General features: G+C 46.9%; 1 protein-coding gene across 1 annotated transcript; it reads left to right on the top strand.

Moving 5' to 3' along the window:
* Positions 1 to 235: 235 nt before the first annotated feature.
* LOC105911637 (E3 ubiquitin-protein ligase TRIM8) lies at positions 236 to 15,237 on the top strand. Its single transcript, XM_012840466.3, has 6 exons — positions 236 to 2,731; positions 9,886 to 9,981; positions 11,892 to 12,125; positions 12,508 to 12,539; positions 12,650 to 12,765; positions 12,971 to 15,237. Exons 1-6 carry the CDS (start codon positions 2,159 to 2,161, stop codon positions 13,612 to 13,614), a joined length of 1,695 nt encoding a protein of 564 aa, XP_012695920.1. The 5' UTR covers positions 236 to 2,158; the 3' UTR covers positions 13,615 to 15,237.
* The last annotated feature ends 4,663 nt before the right edge of the window (positions 15,238 to 19,900 follow it).

Here is a 19,900-nt window from a genome sequence, read left to right as displayed (position 1 = left end):
GCAGATAACCTATATCTTACACTGATACATTACTATCACTGTTTTTCACTCTGCACCATTTTCATTTATCTGACGGGGAACAAAGGGGTTTCAATAAATGCGGTGAATGCGAATTCCAGCTCAGATTATTTCGAAAAGAGGAACCGACGAGTTGCCCTTTTAAGTTAGACCCCCGCCCCGTTTAGCCGTCAACTCCTCCCGGTTTAATGTATCAAATCTGTGACGGGTCACGTGACTCTCAGAAGGGGGGAGTAAATGTGAGATGTGTTCTGAGCCGAGTTGCAGTCCTATGCCTGCATTCCCCACATCAAGGATTTTGCTTGCAAGAATATAGGCCTATATATCATAAATAATAACACGGACACCGAGTGGAATACAGCTGCCTGCGTTGGATATTCAAGGGATTTTTTACTTCAATAGAACTGCCCTGGACTGACCGAGGGAAGTCTTCTGCCGATCTACATTTTTCTGGGAATATAGCTGAATTGAGAGCATACAAATGAGGTAGAGAAAATAAATACCCTAGATACGTCGTTTTTATCCGCTTTAAAAGAGGAAAACAAGATGGCTGATGACAGCAAGCGACAACAAGGTTAAAACGACATCGTCCCCTTTAAGAACCAGAAAGCCTGCTTTGATATATAAACATTTTAAGCTCCCCATCTGAAGAGAATATATGCATGACATTACGTTGCTGGCTATTGTTAATTGAAAACGAATACAAATCTCTCCAGTCCAGGGGCCAGTGGACCGTCGACATGGCAAGACTTAGTGTTTCGGAAAATTCTTACATCGCAAATGAGGGCAGATAGTTAACAGCGAAATAAAGATAGCAAGGTAAGGTGAGTGATCTCTTTCAAGAACGCGAAAATAGAAAACCAGCCTATCTATATGAAATCTTTTTACAAAAGAATTACCCTTGAATCTAGTCTACGTGTGGTGTACGCCTTTAACGTTAGCCTAACGTTAATCCACTTTGTTCTTGTTTTCCCAAGTGACTTCTTTGTAATTTCAAAAATATAAAAGAAATCGCCTTTATTTTAACCATAAAAACGCACTTTCAAACAAAATATGTATCACGATGTGCTCAGCGTTGTGATAAAGTAGAAGCTAGGGTAAAGGTTATGCTTTCAGGGGGGGGGGAAATCAAATTTATTCGCGATTTAGAGTGGTTTTGTACGGAGCTATCTGCCCACTGAAAGCTAGTTTAGCCTATTAGGTACTGGAACGCTGTGAAGACGAATCGTATTCGGGATCAGTTAGACGAAAGGTAGCCTACTTTTTAAGCCACTTTTATATTCTGGGAAGATACCTTTACCCAGAATGACGTCAGAGATAAGGGAATACAGGTTTTTATATCAGTAGAGGGAGTGTCGCGATTAATTCTTGAGAAATAACTGACTATGCATTTTGTTAACTTCTATACATTGGTATTCTTCCACCATAGAGATACATCATCAGTCATTGACACACCAGAACGCTGGAGACTCATGCTGTCAGTATTTTCCACACAGTATAGCCAAGAAAAATGATCGCAGCGCGAAAAACGTTTCAGAAGCTCTGAAATATAAGTACATCATAGTATCGATTTTGTATAGTCTATATTTTACAACGTTGCGACGAACATGCTATGAGAGAGAACGTCTGTATGGCACACATTCCTTGGTAGAGAACTCATTAGAATGGAAGGGGCTCTAGCAGTTTGACAGATGTGCTCATTTATTGACCATAACCACAGTCGCTACAATGCAAATAAGGGCCAACGAAGTTGGTCGTTTTAGTATACTTTAGCGTTTGAGGCATTACTCTAGCTTTTCAACCAAATTGACCCAGTAGCACCGCAATAACAGACTACGCAATTGGATTGCAAAACCTGATTCTCGCTCATGCGGAATTAGATTTCTGTCATTTTTTTGTGTGTGATAAAGAGTGGAAGGGACGCCAGCGTGGGTTGTTTATGGAATCATATCAGTTGTTGTTTATACAGACTTATGTGTCTGCGAGGTTTAACCCAAGCCGCATACACTATCTTCCCGAATTAGTTTTGTGGAGAAACATGCAAGACTGAACCACTTCTTCCAACCAAGAGATTCAGAAGTGTTTTAATAGGACCTAGCCAAATTGTTCTGTGACTTGACTTTCCACCAAATCCGTCATCATGGCGGAGAACTGGAAAAATTGCTTCGAGGAGGAACTTATTTGTCCCATATGTTTGCATGTGTTTGTTGAACCGATACAACTGCCTTGTAAACACAACTTTTGCCGGGGATGCATAAGCGAGGCCTGGGCCAAAGACACGAGTATGGTGAGGTGCCCAGAGTGCAACCACGCCTACAACCAGAAGCCAAATCTAGAGAAAAACATCAAACTGACGAACATTGTGGAGAAGTTCAACGCACTTAACGTTGATAAAACTCCAGCAATACTTCAGTGTATCCTTTGTCGGCGAGGACCGCCTCTTCCTGCACAGAAAGTTTGTCTCCGCTGCAACGCACCTTGCTGCCAGTCCCACGTCCAGACGCATCTCCAACAGCCTTCTCCCAATCCCGGGCATTTGTTAGTTGAGGCCGAGGATGTGCAGGCCTGGAGCTGCCCTCAACACGACGAATACAGACTCTACCATTGCGATGTAGAACAGGTGGCCGTCTGCCAGTACTGCTGCTTCTCCAGATGCGCTCCCAACCATGGACATGCCGTATGCGACGTGGAAGTTCGTCGCAATGACATACGGGTGAGTGGATTGGTCAAAAAGTAGCCTTCTCTCAAAGAAGCAGAAATAGTTGCACTGAAAGACACCTTTTAAAAGTTTTCAGTCGTTTTCAAACATTGAAATAATTCCTATGCAGATAGCATAGGCTTCCACTGTAAATCATTGGTTAATTTCAGAGATGTTTTATGAACAATTTTCATGGTTTGAAGGTGAAAAAACGGCAACCTTTTTGTTTGGATTATTTACAGACCACAATATCAGACTAGGCAACAGCCTCACACAGCAAGTGCAATGTTAACTTGAATCTGACCTTTTGTCATAGTCCAGGGAATTTCTTATGTAAATCAAATAGGCTAAGAGTGGGTTACAGCGTAATGAGTTAGGCCTACAAATGATGCCAAATTGCTATCTTATGTTGTTTAGACCAGGAACACAATTTATTGTAAAAGTAATTTAGTGTAAAAGTCATTCTTTTTTTATACAGTAGACTATTTAGTGTTACATAAGGCTTGTTGATGCCTTGAAGAGCTCTTAGACTTTTAAATTTAGGGGGTAGCGTTCCCCCGGGCCACCTGACCCATGAACGCTTACCGCCTAGGCCCGCCTTCACATAAATGTCTGCCATGACTGGCAACATTTTCCGTTGAACTAGTCAGTAACGTGAGCGTGTCAGGGCCAGAGCATAAAGTCAACACAGAACTAACACCACAAGATAGAAATATTCATGCCCTGCCACATACAGCTTTACACGTGCACACACCACACCAAATATAGAGCTCTGAACACACCCAGGTACTTCCGGCCAGCACAGCATGCCTACTTTTGAATTCCCACAGCGCTGTCTTTAAAGACTTTACTCCAGAGCCAGGATGTCATTTTAACCCTATCCCTCGGCTAATGGTAATAAAAAGCTAACCATCTGAGGATGATACCTGTAGTTTTTCTGTTTTGGTTTACCTCGGACGTTATTTTGAACGGCAGCTCCGGCATTCACACACAGATCAGATGTGGTGGCCCCTTATCAGCTGTCCTTCATACAACATTAGGTCTTGATATGCAGATGAGCGGGGCGGGAGGCCGGTCCGAGCAGTGTGGGTCAGTGTGGGTCAGTGTGGGAGTGCGATTGCATGGTGCTGCTCCAGCTGCCTGCAGGAAGAATAATGAGCTGTTGTGAGGTGCTGGGCTGCCGGGCTTGGCCGGGACGGTGCCTTTGCATGCGTGGAGGAATGCTCCTCAGATGGCCAATGTGTCACGGCTGCGGAGGAGACTGGGCTCCAGGGAGGGACAGGCCCCTTCTGCCCACAGCTGCTGCTTAAAACACACACACACACACACACACACTTCTACTCACTTATACATACACACACCCTGTGTCCTTCTCTTGTTTCGCAATGGCTCTAGGAGAGAGAGACTAGAGACATTTTCGAGTTGAAGCTGTCTTTCAGCTCACACACCCACTCCAGTCACCCCAGTACCCCCCCCCCCCCTCTCCCCTTCCCTTACTGCCCTGGGAGGATGCAGCATGGGGCCTTGGCTCATGCCTCCCTCCCCAAAAAGCAGGAAGGGTGTGACCCCAGTTGCCTCAATCTTCTGCCCCCAACAGAAGCGCCCTCTCTCCCCCTCCGGGCAGTGCTGATGAGATCATGGGAGTCAGAGAGGAGGAAGTGGCCCTTGTGGCGCTTCACCTCCCCCTCGCCCACTGCTAAATCACTCTGTCTTCTCTCTCTCTCTCTCTCTCATTCTCTCTCTCTCTCTCTCTCTCATTCTCTCTCTCTCTCGCTCACCAGCTGTATTGGGAGGAAGTCCAGGAGAGTGTCAGGAAGGAGGGTGTCTTGCCTGTGTCTTCACTTGTAAAACGTTGCTCTCACTTGCCCGCTTTAAGCTTCCCTACATTCAAATAGAGCTCGTAATCCCCCGAACATACCATGGTTAATTTTCACTTTATGTCTAGGACATTTCTTCATACCGGCTTTGGATAGGGACACATGTATTTCATCATATCAAGGGTGTGTAATTGTGGCAAAGGTTAATTTCGTTTGAGATGGTGGCAAGCCTGGGCATTACTTCTTAGTAGGTTTTTTAAATTTTATTTTTTTTTATTTTTTTTTAATCTAGGGGTTTTTAAAACAAGAACTGTCAGACGTTCTCGGTGCAGAAGCACAGACTGATGACCTCAGGTTTGGGGAATTGCTGTCAAGTTATCATGAAAGAGACACTGTTCACTGTGCGCTCCCTACTCTGGCACTGGGCGGTAGAACCCAGGCCCATGGCCAACCCAAGGGCGTCACTCTCCAGAATGGGACTGAGAGAGGGAGGGAGAGAGAGAGAGAGCGAGCGAGTGAGTGAGTGAGCGAGCGAGCGAGCAAGTCATCATTCTATTTATTCTCACTGCCTGTCTTTTCAGTTTTTTTTATTTTTATTTTTGGAATTAAGATGAAGGAAAGCGCATGTTCTCGGGATGTACTGCAACATTTTCCATCTATTTCCGACACAAAGAGTAAAAGGGAGTGGGGCGGGTGGGGGTTGGAGGGCGAAAGACCGCGTAACAAATGAGGAAGATGCAAAAGAGAAGTCAGGGAGTGCAGGCGATTCAGGGCGCCGGGGCCTCATCACCTCATCAGCCATGCATGCCGCCACTGGCGCGCAACTCCTCCATGACAGGAATTAACACAGACAAAGCCATCACTGCTGCTAGTGCATAGTTAGCGCTGCGTTTGCTGCTGCTGTTTGACTGCACCTATCTCTGTTGGATTTGAGATCAGTTTCCATTTCATGTCCCTGTACACCCTCTAGAAAAAAGGTTCATCAGGGCTTTTTTATGGCATGAAAGGTGCCACAGAGAAGCTCTCTACAAGAATAGAGGAAACTGGATTTGTCACAGCCGAGAACAGAGGGTATTTAAAAAACCCTTGAAAGGATTCTACAAAGATTCCATTACAGGATTCTGTAGTTTAACCTCCAATGATTCTTACTGAGACACTATCGCCCTTTTTTGAGTGAGTGAACTGAGACACTAACATACTTCCTTTCAACATGTTAATCGTATCTGAACTGGATCTTTCTCGTGTGAGATGCAGTTGTTGGGGAAGATTATTACTATGATTTGGCATGGACGAGGGGAGAGGGTCTGATGGAAATGCTTTCATTGCAAGGCCTTCTGTCTAGCGTCAATGTCCATTCTCTCCCGGCTGGCCTATTAGATGCCCCCGCACACAAAGCATGCACACACACACACAAACAGATGCATACATTCACACAAATAGACACACCCAGACCAGAGCTTAATTGGTAGTGCTGATCTACATTGAGATCCCAGGGGAGAGGCGGTCCTGTCCCTCTGATCTCCTCCAAAGCAAAAGGCTGCGCTTGTAAGCCAGTTTAGATGTTCACAGGACTGCAATGGGTCTCTCTCCCACCCCCCCACCCCCCTCTCCAAGTCACGGTTTGTGTGCTCGCAGCTAAGTGTAAAATTATTCAGTGGAAGACTCAACTGCCCCCCCTTCCCCCCCTTTTTAAAAATCTGTACATATGTGTGGAGTGGGGGAATATGTAGAAGCACACCTTGTGTTGAAGCTGGAGAGACGAGGGCAGGGAGGGGGAGGATGGGGGGGGGGGGGTAGAGGGGCGCTCAACAGGGAACGGGTTCCTGATCAGGTTCTGTTCAGGAACCTTGGTGCCATCTAGCGAACCAGGCCAGATTTTCACCGGTTTTGAGCAGAACCATTGTGATCAAACACACCATCAGCTCAGGGTATTGAACAATCCACAGCGAAAGTAAACGGTAGTAGCAAGATGGCGGACCACGTTGCGTCACGTAACTTTGACATGCCCCCTCACAGTTTGCACTGAAAAAAACAGCTATTTTTTGGTTCCAGCTGGGAACTAACTTTTCAGGTTCTGGACCAATTCATTTTTGGTCGAAATACTACAAATGGTTCAAAATTGTGGTGGGCGATCCAGAACTGAACCCGTTCCCTGTTGGTGGAAAAGGGGTCTTTGTGAAGCACCCTCAAGCTTTGAGTAAGGCAGTAAATTTCATTTTCATGATGCATGACCTTTTGTCTTTGCTCTAAATGCACGTGGGTGGATTTTGAGTCGCTGAGCAGTCCCTGACAAATTGCAGATATAAATCAAGTTTTCCAGCGTTGGGTTGTGAAATCTGCAAGCCCGGGCTCCTCTGCCTTCTGCTGTGAAATCAGACTCAGCTAGTCCCTCTCCCAGTGTTCCAGTTTACTGTAAAAGCGTAGAGACTTTACAGGGACTGGTGGAGAAAGGGAGGGGGAAGGGGAATGGGAGGGAGATAGGTGGTGGTTGTGGTGGTGGTGGGGGGGCATTCATTTGCAGTGCAGCAATTAAAATACTCACATTAATCATAAAGGCATAGGCTTGGGCTGTTAGCCGTGGGTTGTTCTTCAGAAGTTACCTTCAGCCTTGAAAGCAGTGGAGAGCCACTCACGAAGCACGTCAATGCTCATCCGAACATCTGTAGGCGTGAGGGGGGGGGGGGGGGGAGAGACATCTGTGCACATCATCATAGAAAATAGATAGGCTCCACTCTCTATTGAAGCGACTCCAACACCTATTTGAATGATTTGTGAATAGGAGAGTCTCTCTCCCTCTCTCTCTCTCTCTCTCTCTCGCTCTCGTTCTCTCTCTCGCTCTCTCTCTCTCTCTCTCTCTCTCTCTCTCTCTCTCTCTTTGTCTTTCTCATACATACATTCTCTATTCCTATCTCTCTCTCATTCTCTCCATCACTTCTCTGTTTCTCTCTCTTTCTGCCGGTAGTAAAAGTCGTTTTCAGTTGCCACCACATGTTGTAAGAAGAGAGGCATCGTTTACTGGAACCTCCCCTCCCACGTCACATGCCCAGTGTGTTGCTCAGCCTCTAGGGCCCGGCCCTTTGTTGCTCCGCTGATTGACAACTTCCTGAGCTTAGTTCAGTCACAGTGTGAGTAATCCATGACTAGCTAACTCGCTCCCCCAGCTAGCCACTTATTCACTGATTATGAATTACGTACCAGAAGGGTGTGACATCAAGCATTTGAAAGAAATTGAAATCACAGCTGTGTACAGTAATTCAATAAATAAAAATGTCCCTGGTTGTAAAATGCCCCCTTTTATTGTATTTCTGGCACCAACATAACAGGGTTCTCGTGTTTCTGATCTATTCATGATGTTGGGTTTTGGATGCTTTGTGAAAAACTTTCAAGCTATTATCTCTCCGGTGAATAAGGCTGCCATACTTGAACAAAAGTCATTGTTTCACCCCCAGCGTGTGTGTGTGTGTGTGTCTGTGTGTGTGTTTCTCAGTGCTGGAGCAGGAAGTTCAGGCTGGCCCTGAATCATAGGTGATCTATTACCTTCTGTTGGTTTTACCTTGCTCACAGGCGCATGTTTCATTGGCTTGGAACGGCCGTGCCCTTGTCTTTTCCCGTAAACACGGTTAACCGGTGACCGTGGAGGGGCTTTTTTTCTGTAGCTTGCGTTCAGCATTAGCAGCAGCAGCAACGCGACTGCCATAGGCCTCAGGAATGTGCCTCACTCTTTTTTTTCTTTCTTTCTTTCTTTCTTTCTTTCTACTTATTTCTCTTCATTCTCTTTCTCTGACTTTCTTCCCCCTCTTTCTCTTTTTGTGTTTCTCTTTCTCTGTCCCCAACAGCCTCTGAAAGCAGTCACCCTGCAGCGTGCTCTCATACAGAAAATGTTCACTCCCACTCTGTTCCATGGACACACACATACACCCTTGATTCACAAACTCCACATACCCTCTGATCAGACTTGCACAAAAATATACCCCCCATCAGACACACACACATTCATACATACCATTGGCCATCGCTACCATACATTCTTCACACATGTACACACACACACACACACACACAGAAAGGCAGAGCAGATCCTGACATTAACTTGGGACACATGACAATCTGTCATGTCACTGACACAGAGGCCAGACCAAACAAAGGAGAGAGATTGTGTTCGTAAGAAGAGCACAGGCAGGAGAAAAGCATGGCCCCCAACCTCTCTCTCTCTCTCTCTCTCTCTCTCTCTCTCTGCCAATAAAGGGAATATTAAAAGTCAAAATCTCTCACACATTTTTCTCTCTCTATCCTTGCCTCTGTTATTCTCTATTCCTCTTTACCTTAGCTATTACCTAGCAAGTGGCTAGTGCTGTTGATTGTTCGGACATATTAATACACGGGTTAAGAGTGCTTTGTTGCCATGACGGCAGTTCTCCGCCATTTGCTGTGTTATTTGCAAAAAAAAATTTGCAACATCTAAATTGTCTCGGCCCTTAATTACTTGTCAACTCTCAGCCCCAGTATGTTCATTCTGTGGGTTGGTTCCACCAGCACACACTTGCGTGTATGGACAGGAATGAAGAAGCACAGAGAGCACGTGTGTGTGTGTGTGTGTGTGTTTGTGAGCATGAGGGGTTTCACCAAACCCAATTTCCACTGCTGCAGAAACCCAGGTCAGCTGGATCGCAGCGGAGGAAACGCAGCCTCCCTGTCCCAGAAGCAGGGAAATGATTCTGATTAATTAGTCTTATTGTTGGCAGCTTTTTGTCTTCCTTGCCTCCTATAATAAGGGGCTCTGGATCTCAGTCGCCATAGCGATGCTGGAAACAGTTTGAGGCCGGGATATTTAAGGTCAGTGCGCGGGGGCCGGTGGAAAAGCTGGTGTTTGTGTTCGCCGGGGCCCTTTTGTGCGTCTGTCTATGCTGCTGTGGCCTGCTCTCCCGTCTGGTATGCATTCAGCTCCTCGTGTTACCCCCAACGCCTGCCGGTGCAAACACCCTCTCCATCCCAACGCTGATTGTGCCAGTTCTGTTTTATTTATTTTTTCCTAGAAAATTCCCACCCCGCATTCAGAGAATAGCTCTCAAACAGGAACTCATGCACACACACACACACACACACACACACGCACAAACACAACAGAAAAACAGAAAAACAAAATCAAATTCTAACCAGTAAAGTGGCCTTCTAATTCGAACAGAGCCCACGCACTTGCTGTCTGTTTGGTTGGTTTTAATTGCACTCTCAGATAATAGGCCTAATGTTTACTATTTGTTTGCTGGTGATCAGGGCTGTTTGGATGTTTGGGGTCTTATGAGTCTTCTGTGTTCTCTTCCCCATCCCATCCATCCTCCTCCCCCCTCTCTACAGCACATGCTGCTGAAGCAACAGGACCGTATCGAGGAGCGCGTTCAGGACATAGAGGAGCAGCTCTACAAATTGGAATCTGACAAACGGCTAGTGGAGGTAATTTTACACACACACACACACACACACACACACACACACACACACAACACACACACACACAAATAGGCAGGTTTGTAAACCTCCATGAGCAGGGGTCTGTGTGCATCCATGTGTCTACTAGTATGGGCCTCCACCACTCTGGGCCGTGGACCTACGCCGACGTCTGGCTTTGTCAATCTCCCCTCCCAACCCCCCTCTCTGCGCAGCGAAACCTAGCGCCTACAGCACCCAGACACCCAGACCCAGGCCACATAATAAAAATGTTTGGGGAATTCAAATCGCAGTGTTAATTCCACATCAAGGAAAAGACGGGTGGGATTGCGTTATTTACGGAGCTTAGACAGAGCCTTTGAACCATCAAAGCTTTGTGAATAGCCAGTCAAAATAAATATGTTTCTACTCTCCCAAAATGGCATTGCTTTTTTTCCCTTCTCTCATCCACCTACTAGTTTCGTTTGTCGCTCCTTTTTTCTCTCTTTCTTCCGCCATCCTCTCTTCTAGTTCCCTTTTAAACTGAAATTACTTCTCCCCAAAAAAGCAATTACATCAGAATCAAGCGGAATATTTTTGTATTATCTCTGAAAGCCACAGGCCTCATTAGCAGGGCAAAGCAGGCCCAGCGCTGCCCTATTCTTTTGGGAGAATGCAGCAAGACAATGGTTCGCATGGCTCACTGGGTTTTCAGTTGGCGCACGCTGCATGTAGACATATAAATAACCCCTTTTATGTGATTGTCATGCTAGAGTCTGCTCTCTGTTGGCCTCTGGTAGCCTGCTCTGTGGTGAAGAAGACTACAGGAAGACTACAGGAAGCTGTGTGCGCATTAATGCGAGGGCCAGCAAGAGAGGGTCTTGTTTGTGTCAGATGAGATGGACAAATGTGCTTTTGATGTGACTGAGACGTGTGTGTGTGTGTGTGTGTGTGTGTGTGTGTTTGTGCTTCCGGTTTGTTTGTTTGTGTGTGTATGTGGTAGACCTGCTTGCATTTGTGCCCTTGTGCTTGCACTAGAGTGATCCTCCAGACAGATCACCTTCACAGCATTAAGGCTAAAGACTGGCATTTTCTGCATCATTGCTCCTCTCGACCTCCACTCAGACAATAATACCTCCTCCCTTTGTCTCTTTCTCCTCCCTCCCCCCCCCCCCTCTCTCTCTCTCTCTCTCTCTCTCTCTCTCTCTCTCTCTCTTCCCCTCCCTCTCTCCCTCCCTCTCTCTCTCTCTCCCCCTCTCTCTCTCTCTCTCTCCATCTCCCTCTCTCTCCCTTCTATCTCCTCATGGTCGTATCTTTTTCTCCTCCCCCTCTCCTCCTCTTGACCTTGAGACCTATTCTCCACTCCTCTCCTCCTTGCTCTGCTCACTCCTCTTCATTGCATTTTCCCTCTCTCACCCTGACACTCCCACCATCCTCTCACTCTTTGGGTAGTCAGTGACCCCGTCCCCCCCCCCTCCCCCAAGAAAAAGGAAAACTGTGAACATAGAGGTCTCTGGATGTACTGATTATATATATATATATATGCGGTAATGGGAAAAAGACTTCCATTTTGAGAGAGTCTATATTTTACGCTCCCTCTATCCTGACGAGAATAATTCTATGGTCCTACCTGTGTACCTCTGTACTGTGCTCCTCCTCTCTTCCCTCGCTCCCTCCCTTCTCTTTGGCTGCTATCTTCCTTGACTCCTCTCTCTCTCTGTTCTTCCTGGTCCCTTGATCCACTCCGGAATTGGTCTCCTCTCTCTATCCTTTCCCCCTTCTTTCTTTCTCTCTCTTTCTTTTTTTTCTCCCTGTCTCTCTCTTTCTCCATCTCTTCCCCTCGTTTCCTTCTCTCCTGTGCTCGTCTCACTTGTTCTCTCCCTCGTTGTCATTGTTCCTGACGCCTCCTGCTCCTGCTCCTCTCCTCCCTTCCTCAGGACAAGGTGCAGCAGTTGAAGGAGGAGGTGCGCCTGCAGTACCAGAAGATGCACCAGCTCCTGGAGGAGGACCTGGCCAAGACCCTGGAGGTGGTGGACAAGGCCAAGTCCAAGTTCTGCCAGGAGAACTCCAGCCAGTGCCTGCAGCTCAACGGCCGGCGCCAGGAGGCCAAGAAGCTGCTCAGCTCCGTGCAGACCGTCTTCGACAAGGCTGACGACATCAACTTCATGAAGGTGAGAAGAAAGGGGGGGGGAAACGAACGAGAGCGCACACAAACCAGCCTTTCGCTTTCGCTTTACTTTTCTTCTTTTCTCTCCACTCCCCTTCTTTGTCCTTCTTTCTGTATCTATCGCTGGCTCGCTCTTGCATTCTCCCACACACACACACACACACACACACACACACCACACACACACACACACACACACACACACAAATAGGCGTCATAAAACTGTGAGAGACAGAGTTCCTTTGATGAGCGCCTTTCTGTCTCTCAATCTGTAAAGGAAGGGGTTTTTTTCACCTGTATGACTTGAGATGCGGTGAGGCGGCAACATGCAGACAGGATGACTAATATATAACTCTGCTCTCCCCCTCCCCCTCTCTCCTTCACAGAACACCAAACCTGTCAAGATACTAATGGACAGGTAGGAGTCTCGTCTGCCTGCAATTACTCTGTGTGATTTTATGATTTCAAAAATAAATGTTGATGTTAATGAGTTATACATTGTTTCTTTTGGGGTTTTTTTACATCCAGAACTCAGTCATGCATGGGCAATGGCCTGTCTCCTCATAAAGTCGGCCATCTGAACTCCAAAATCTTCCTCTCAGAGATCTCCAAGAAGGAGAAAAACCTACGGAAAATGCTGGAAGGTATGACCATATTGCCAAATAACATGCCAATATGAATAATATAATTCCACTGACTTCTCTGTATAAATACTATTGTATGTATATTATTTGTATGAAATAATGCTGTATGTATTATATTATATTCACTAATAAAGCCATGATATTTTCCTTTCCTCTCTGTCTCCTTCTCTTTCCTTTCTTTTCTCTCTTTCTTCTCCCATCACAGCTCCGTTCAGTGCCCCCGCCCACTTCCTGCAGTGTGTGCACCCCTGCAGCCTAAGCAGCTCCGGGGCCGACAAGCGCAAGCACTCCTCCGCCTTCCCCTCTGAAAGCTCGTCCGGGGCCAACGCTTTCCTGGCCGACTCCTCCTCTTCCACCTCCTCTTCCTCGGGCCCCCTGAGCAAGCAGCAGTTCCTGGTTCAGAGTCCCGGAGGTGGGGAAGGCCAGTCCTCCCAGCAGCCCCCGCCCCCCATGCAAGGCCCCTGCGGCTCGGCGGCGCAGCACTCGGCCTCCGTCTTCCCGCCCCCTCCGCACCCCTACCCCCCCGGGGGCAGCTCCTCGCAGCAGCCGCTGCTGCCCCAGTACGGCGGACGCAAGATCCTCATGTGCACCATGGACAACTGCTACTGCTCCAGCGTGCCGTCCGTGTCCAGGCACCGCGCCCACCCGCCCTACCCGCGCTCGGGCTCCTTCCCCTGGGCGGTGGGCTCGCAGGAGTACCCCCACGCCTTGCCCTCTGGGCCGCCCATGTCCCAGCCGCTCCAGGGCCTGTCCATGCGGGATTGGATGGACGCCTCGCAGACGCACAGACACCCCGACTTCTACGGCCTGTACGGCCAGTCCTCCGCCAAGCACTATGTCACTAGCTAACCCATTACCCTGTACACACACACACACACACACACACACACACAGACGCGCGCATGCTCGCTCCAGGGCCAGGACATGATAAAAAGGTTTATTTGTTTTGTTGTTTTTGGTGTCTTGAGTTTGTGTTTATTTTAGTCTTCTGGTCATATTTCCTGATCCTCAAAAACAGTGGGAAATGGGGAAGTACACAAATGGACGTGGAGAGAAAGGAAGCCATGGCAAGATTAGTGTGTTTCTTTTTCACTCTCTCTTCTACACTCATCTGTCAGCACAGAACCGACCTTCTCATCAGCACTTTCCCGTTGCTCCTGCAAGCTTGCAATAAAGGGAATAATGAGAGAGCAAGAGGAAGAGGAAGAGGAGGAAGCAAGTGACCACCATACTCCTCTTTCAAATGACAAACAGATTTGGGACGACTGCAGAGGCGACTGACCTACAGGAGATAGTATTGGCATGGAGAGCAGACCAGCCAGGAGTCCTCCTCCTCCTCACTCCCCCTGTTTTCATACTCCTCCTCCTCTCCTTTTTCTCTCTCTCTCTCTCTCTCTCTCTCTCTCTCTCTCTCACTATGTTTCAAATGGTCCGTTTTTTGACTCCGTTTTCAACACAGGCACCATGCCTCCCACCCCATGTTTACACTCGCTCCCCCAGCTGCAGTTAATAATAACCGGTTGGCTCGGCCACTCGTGCTCTCGCGACCATGCCCTCTCCGTGCACGCTGCCCTCTGGGTGGCCTGCCGTGGCGGTGCCTGGACCCGCCGAGCCGCAAACCAAGGACGGACAGGGACCCCAACCCAGCTGAAGTTTCTCACACACATGCCTTTGACATGCCCGACTTACAAGGAGGTTTTTTGGTGGTTTGTCATGTTTACAATTATATATAAATATATTGAGAAGAATCTATTCGTATATATATATTTTCCTTTGACTGAAAGGGGAAGGGAGTTTGTCTTAATTCTGTTTTGGAAGGCACGCCTTCGAGACACCAACCATGTAATCTGCAGTTCTTTTTTTTTTTTCACTTGGAGGCTCCTTGTGGACCTCCACCGTTGCGGCACTTGAGACCTGAGCTGGACTCCCACTTCCTGTGTCCGGTGATGTCACTTCCTGCATCCAAGCACATTTAACTGCATGTTCACGTGGAATCGGAGTCTGCAATGCAGCCGTGTGGTGGTGAAGCCACAGTAACTGAATGCAAATATTCTGTTTTTATATTAGCCCAGTGACTGGTAGGACCAATCAGACGTCAGCTTCCACACTGCACAGTTCTCATCACCATAGAGATTCTCTTGACTTCCTGTTAGTGACAATGAGCATGCAGGATGGCCTTCACATGCACTCAGAACCCAAGAGGCTAAAAATGGGTTGGAACTGAGAACTAGTTGTTGGAATTCTTTTTACTCATGAATTTTATACAAGGAAAAAGGCTGGACTACGCATTTTCTGCTATGGAAAAGGACAAAAAAAAAATCAGTGTGCTTCAAAAGAGTATTAAAATGCTGGTTAACAGAAACATATACAATCTTTTTTGTAAATATTTTGTGCAACAGAAATTGAAGCTCTGATCAAAGTACAGTTTTAATGAATTGTGGTTCAACAATAAAAGGCAAAACATATGGGCAATGAGTGCAGCCCTGGCTGTGTTCTTCTTGAGATTGCGAGCTTCCTGTTTACACGCACACACACGCACACACTATTTTTTAACCAACCCTGCCCCCGTTCACTCTTACATCAGTGGAAAATAAAGTGAGTCAAACACTCACTGCTCTGTCCTGCTTATATTTCCTTTTTTTTTTGTTTCTTTCTCTCAGTTCTATTATGATAGGGCCAGAACCCTGAGCTTATCAGGCACGGTAAGGGAGTAACTGGTAACTTAGAATGTAATTAAATGACAAAATAAATGTCATTGTAACCAGCTACAGTTACTGAGAAAAAATATGTAATTTTAGTTACTAATCAAAATGTTGGGGACTTCAAAGAGGTTACGTTCGAATATATTATTTTCAGTAAAAAGCTTTAAAGCTAATATGTAGAATATAACGTTCATTCTGTTGCCTGGCATCTTTTCCCTGTCTAGACAGGCTCCATTCATGTGGTCTAATTTTGAGCTGTGTTTTTGATTGGTTCTCTTATTTGAATTTGGAGTCTCCCATATGCCAATTCAAAAAGTTATCAAAAGTAATCAAATGTAATAATGTACATGTCTTTGATGAAGTAATTATATTAGTTACATTACTTATCACATTATTTTAAACTATTAATCTGTAACCTATTACATTTCAAAAGTAACCTTCCCAACCCTGTTGTCATTTTTAATGGAGGAAGTTAGAGAAGGCCATTTTGTTGGTCTGGTTTGCATCTGAATCTACTGAAACGTTTTCGGAGGAAGGATGTTCAAACAGTCCACATACCATTAAAGCTCCTGTAAGCGATGTTACATTTCTTGCTGACCTTGACCAGGCCGAGATACTGCAGCACCAACCCTCCTACCCCCACCCATCCACCCATCCAAAATAAAAGGCCAGGATGTCCATCTCCTTTGGTGTGTAATGAATGGTTAAAACAGCAAAACATGTTGAAGTTTTAGTTGTTGATAACAGGGCCATGTATAATCGCAGCCCCATTTAGTTTAGTCCTCAGGGTATCTGTTTTTATGATGACTATCAACCACTCCGGGAGATGGTTTGTTAAGTTTTGGTGTTGAATTTGTTGCCTTGGCTGGTTTGACCCTTCTCTAGCAGTACACAATATTCTTGAACGATTTAGCAAAGGCGAGAGGAGGAGCCATTTAAACAGGATGATTCCCTAAGTGGTTTGCTTCAGTTTGTCCCTCTGATGGTGAACCCTCGTTATGAGGATGAGCCTCGTGGTCAGCCTGAAATGTCCCAGTCTCACAGATGCCTTCTCTCACTTTAGGGCCCTGTGCTGTTACTGCAGATGCTGGAGTTTAACTAGGCCCTCGTCATCAACACTGTCTTCTGCCTCTACCAGCAACAAGCTGCAGCCACTTGCCTTACTACCCCACCCCCATCCACCCCCATCCCCACCCAGCCTCATTCCAGTCAGTCCAGAGGAGTTTAGTGTGGGGTCATTGGGTTCAGGGGCCCCACTGCCTTTGTGTTAATAGGCTGGCCTCCCACCCCTTGGCTTCCCTCCTAAATTTGAAATAGAAAAATGGTTTTCTGGAGTGCCCCACTGCTCCAACCCTCAATCAGTATACCCACCCCAGACACAAAGACACACATATTTAAATATAGAGCAACCCCAATACAATTGACCAAAGAATGTTGGCTATGTAATCTTGCAAGTACTTAAGTCTTCTCAAGACAAAAGAGAACTTCTAACCTCAACCAAACATTTTCAGATTTTAACGCTAGTCAGATGGTGACCCAATTTAAAACAATGATTTTATTGATAATTCTGGGAGACTTTATTTAGGATGTCTGTAGGTCGTGTATGATATGTAACAACAGGAAGGGTTTTGACTTGCTCTGTGTTGTATTAAACATAGGTCTGCACTAGACTCAAACTCACATCCTTGGACACTGGTGGATGTGCTAGCAAGGAGGCTGATACCCATAGGTGCTAACGTCTGTCAAGGCGTCAGGGAGTGAGGAACAGCACTGGCCACTGTTACACACAGTAATGGGTTGAGCACTGGGATGAGTTTACATTCTAAAATTCATATTATTTTCCTCTGCTGAAGATGAAGGATTTACTATGTGTGGGGCTGCCCCAGGCCACACCTGTAAAATTGATTATCTTCAATTATGTGTAGTTAGGACACGGGATAGCAAAGAAGCCCTGAAGCAGTAGCCCTCCACTGGGCCTCACATGTTTAAGGGGGAGAATGTTCAAACGATATATTCAAAAAGACATGAGCTCAAGCAGATTATGTCTGTCAATGGCATGTTCTGTGATGCACCAATGCAACAAATCCAGGCAATACTAATGGATTATCAAACTATAAGTGCTCCTTTACAGTCTCCATGTCCTTCAGAACCATAAGGTCGAGATGGCATTCAGCCTGAGATCTGGGAGCTAGGACACGTCCCTTTGGTGCTCTAGAGCATCCCAATAAGCTGTCAGTCATGCTGTCGCCACGGTAACGGTGGAGTGGAGGGGGCAGGGCGGGCCGAAGGGCGCTGGGCGAGGTGAGCCGTGGTACAGGGGTGTGACGCTGTCATCGTGACAGCAGTAGACTCTCATCTCTTATTTATGGGGTTCAGTGCAGTGAGTACCCCCAAACTGTCTGGCTGCATCACACTGCAGTCTGATAACAAACCCATCTCATTATCACGCCCAGCCACTGTCAACACTTTGCCACCAATTAAAGAGCTCAGCTGAATCCCATTTTCCTTCTCTTCTCTGCCTCCCCTTTTTCTTGCTGTGGGTGGACATACCATATGCTTCTGGAAGACTCCATAAGGGGTTTGTTGTTTTCTACCGTTTTTTTCCAACTCTCTTCCTCCCTCCCCCACTCTCCCTCTGTCTCCTTATCACACTGCCTCTCTCCCCCGCTGCTGAAGGTTGCTTGTGCTTGATATTTGTGCACCTGTCACCTGTGTGTGTGTATGTGATGCAAATATGTGTTGGGGGTTGGGTTGGCGTGGCTGCTTGTAAATGTGTACTGCTTCTCTGCCAGAGAACCTTTAGTAGGACGGGCAGACGTAATGCACCAAAAAAATTAGGTGGGGTTTTTTCCTGTTTGGTAACACAAAACCATCGTGTTTGGTAAATTCATATGTGTTGATTTGTAGTGCCTATGTAAGTGTCTATATCTGTGTGTGAATGTCGGGGGTTGGGTTAGTGTGTGACTACACGGTCATGTGCTCTCAAGCCCAGTGCTAGATGTGAAACTATATCTGCTAGCACAGAAGTTCCCTTTTGCAGAGGAGGACTTTTTCTAAGAGCCATTTGTAATGGTTGAGTTTTACAAGTGTGTAGGCATGGGAGGATGGGTCTTGATCTATTTTTGTTCAGTGTGTCAAATCTATCTGAAGACCAGTTCCTGCTACCCATTGTAGGTTGATTTGTATGTGTGTGTGTGTGTGTGTGTGTGTGTGTGTGTGTATGTGTGTGTGTGTGTGTGTGTATGTGTGTGTGTGTGTGTGTGTGTGTGTGTGTGTGTGTGTGTTTTCAGCACGGCTGCAGGGGTTTATAACGACATGCATATTACAAGTGCGCTGAGCAAGGCACATGTGTGGCAGCTGATCAGATTAAAGAGAATTTGCCATGAGATCTTCCCCACTCACTCATGTTTAATTTAAAGGTGTCCAGGGAGCGCAGTAGCCTCAAACGCGTATGGATTCCTCCGCCACTTTAAAACCCATTGGTTTGGGAACCCTATTGTCAGCACCCGTGGAGGGCTTTGACTCCAGGACTGCATCTGCTAGATTAACGGGATCAGAAGATGATCTGACACCAAAATGATATATAGAGTGTCTTTCTTCTTTGTCATGTTCTCTAGGCTGGGGTGGGGGTGTTTCTTGTTAAGCCAGGTGCTACTACGGCATTGTTCCCTTTTTAAGGCTTTGGGATCCCCCCCCCCCCCCCCCCCCCCCAGACTTGGCCTGTTCCTGGTGGTCAAGGTCACACTCAGCTCAACCATCTGCATCAGCCCACCCCCAACCTTTGGCCCCGACTGTTTTTATTCCAGCACCTCCACCGCCTCTCTGGCTGCCTGATCGATGCAAGCACAGCCCCTTCCCCCACTCGGAGGCCGTCTGACGGGTGTATGGCTGCCTAGTGTGTATGCCTGCCTGGGCTAAAAAACACACACACACACACACACACATGTGTTAAATCTGCATGAGGGAGGAGGGAGACTTCAAAGAAATGAACTGAGGTTTAATATCTGGCAGAAAGAAGGAGGGGGGGGGGGGGGGAGGTTCTAACAGCAGAGCTGGTAGCAGAGCTCCTTTGGCGGTTTGTACTAAATGTGCAACATTCGCACCATTTGTTCCCAGGGACGTGTCGATGATGTATTGTGTGTTGGGCTAGAGAGCAGGAACTTCCACGAGCCTCAGCAGTGGGACCGAGCACTGGGCGGCCTGCAGGCCAAAAGCCGCTGGCTTCAGACCACAGGCACACTTCAGACTCCAGCAGGGCCAGACAGAGAGACGCAGACAGAGCCAGGCATTCTGCAGAGCCAGTCCGTCTCACCAGCTCAGGGCAGAGTCATTTTAGTCCCTGGGGTGGGACAGTGGCACTAGGTGGAAGTCTATGAGAAAGTGTGTATTAAAAAGTGAGTGAGATTGTGTGTGTGTGTGTGTGTGTGTGTGTG

This window comes from Clupea harengus, chromosome 13 (assembly GCF_900700415.2).
Source record: "Clupea harengus chromosome 13, Ch_v2.0.2, whole genome shotgun sequence".
Classification (NCBI taxonomy): Eukaryota; Metazoa; Chordata; class Actinopteri; order Clupeiformes; family Clupeidae; genus Clupea; species Clupea harengus.
Note: the sequence above shows the minus strand (reverse complement) of the source record. Positions and strands in the feature narration are given on the sequence as shown.

Bases quoted from the DNA above. Each gene is read 5' to 3' on its own strand.
- LOC105911637 (XM_012840466.3), top strand. From the start codon at position 2,159: ATGGCGGAGAACTGGAAAAATTGCTTCGAGGAGGAACTTATTTGTCCC. The intron at 9,982-11,891 runs GTAATTTTACAC...TCCCTTCCTCAG, and splicing joins CTGACAAACGGCTAGTGGAG to GACAAGGTGCAGCAGTTGAA. The intron at 12,540-12,649 runs GTAGGAGTCTCG...TTTTACATCCAG, and splicing joins GTCAAGATACTAATGGACAG to AACTCAGTCATGCATGGGCA.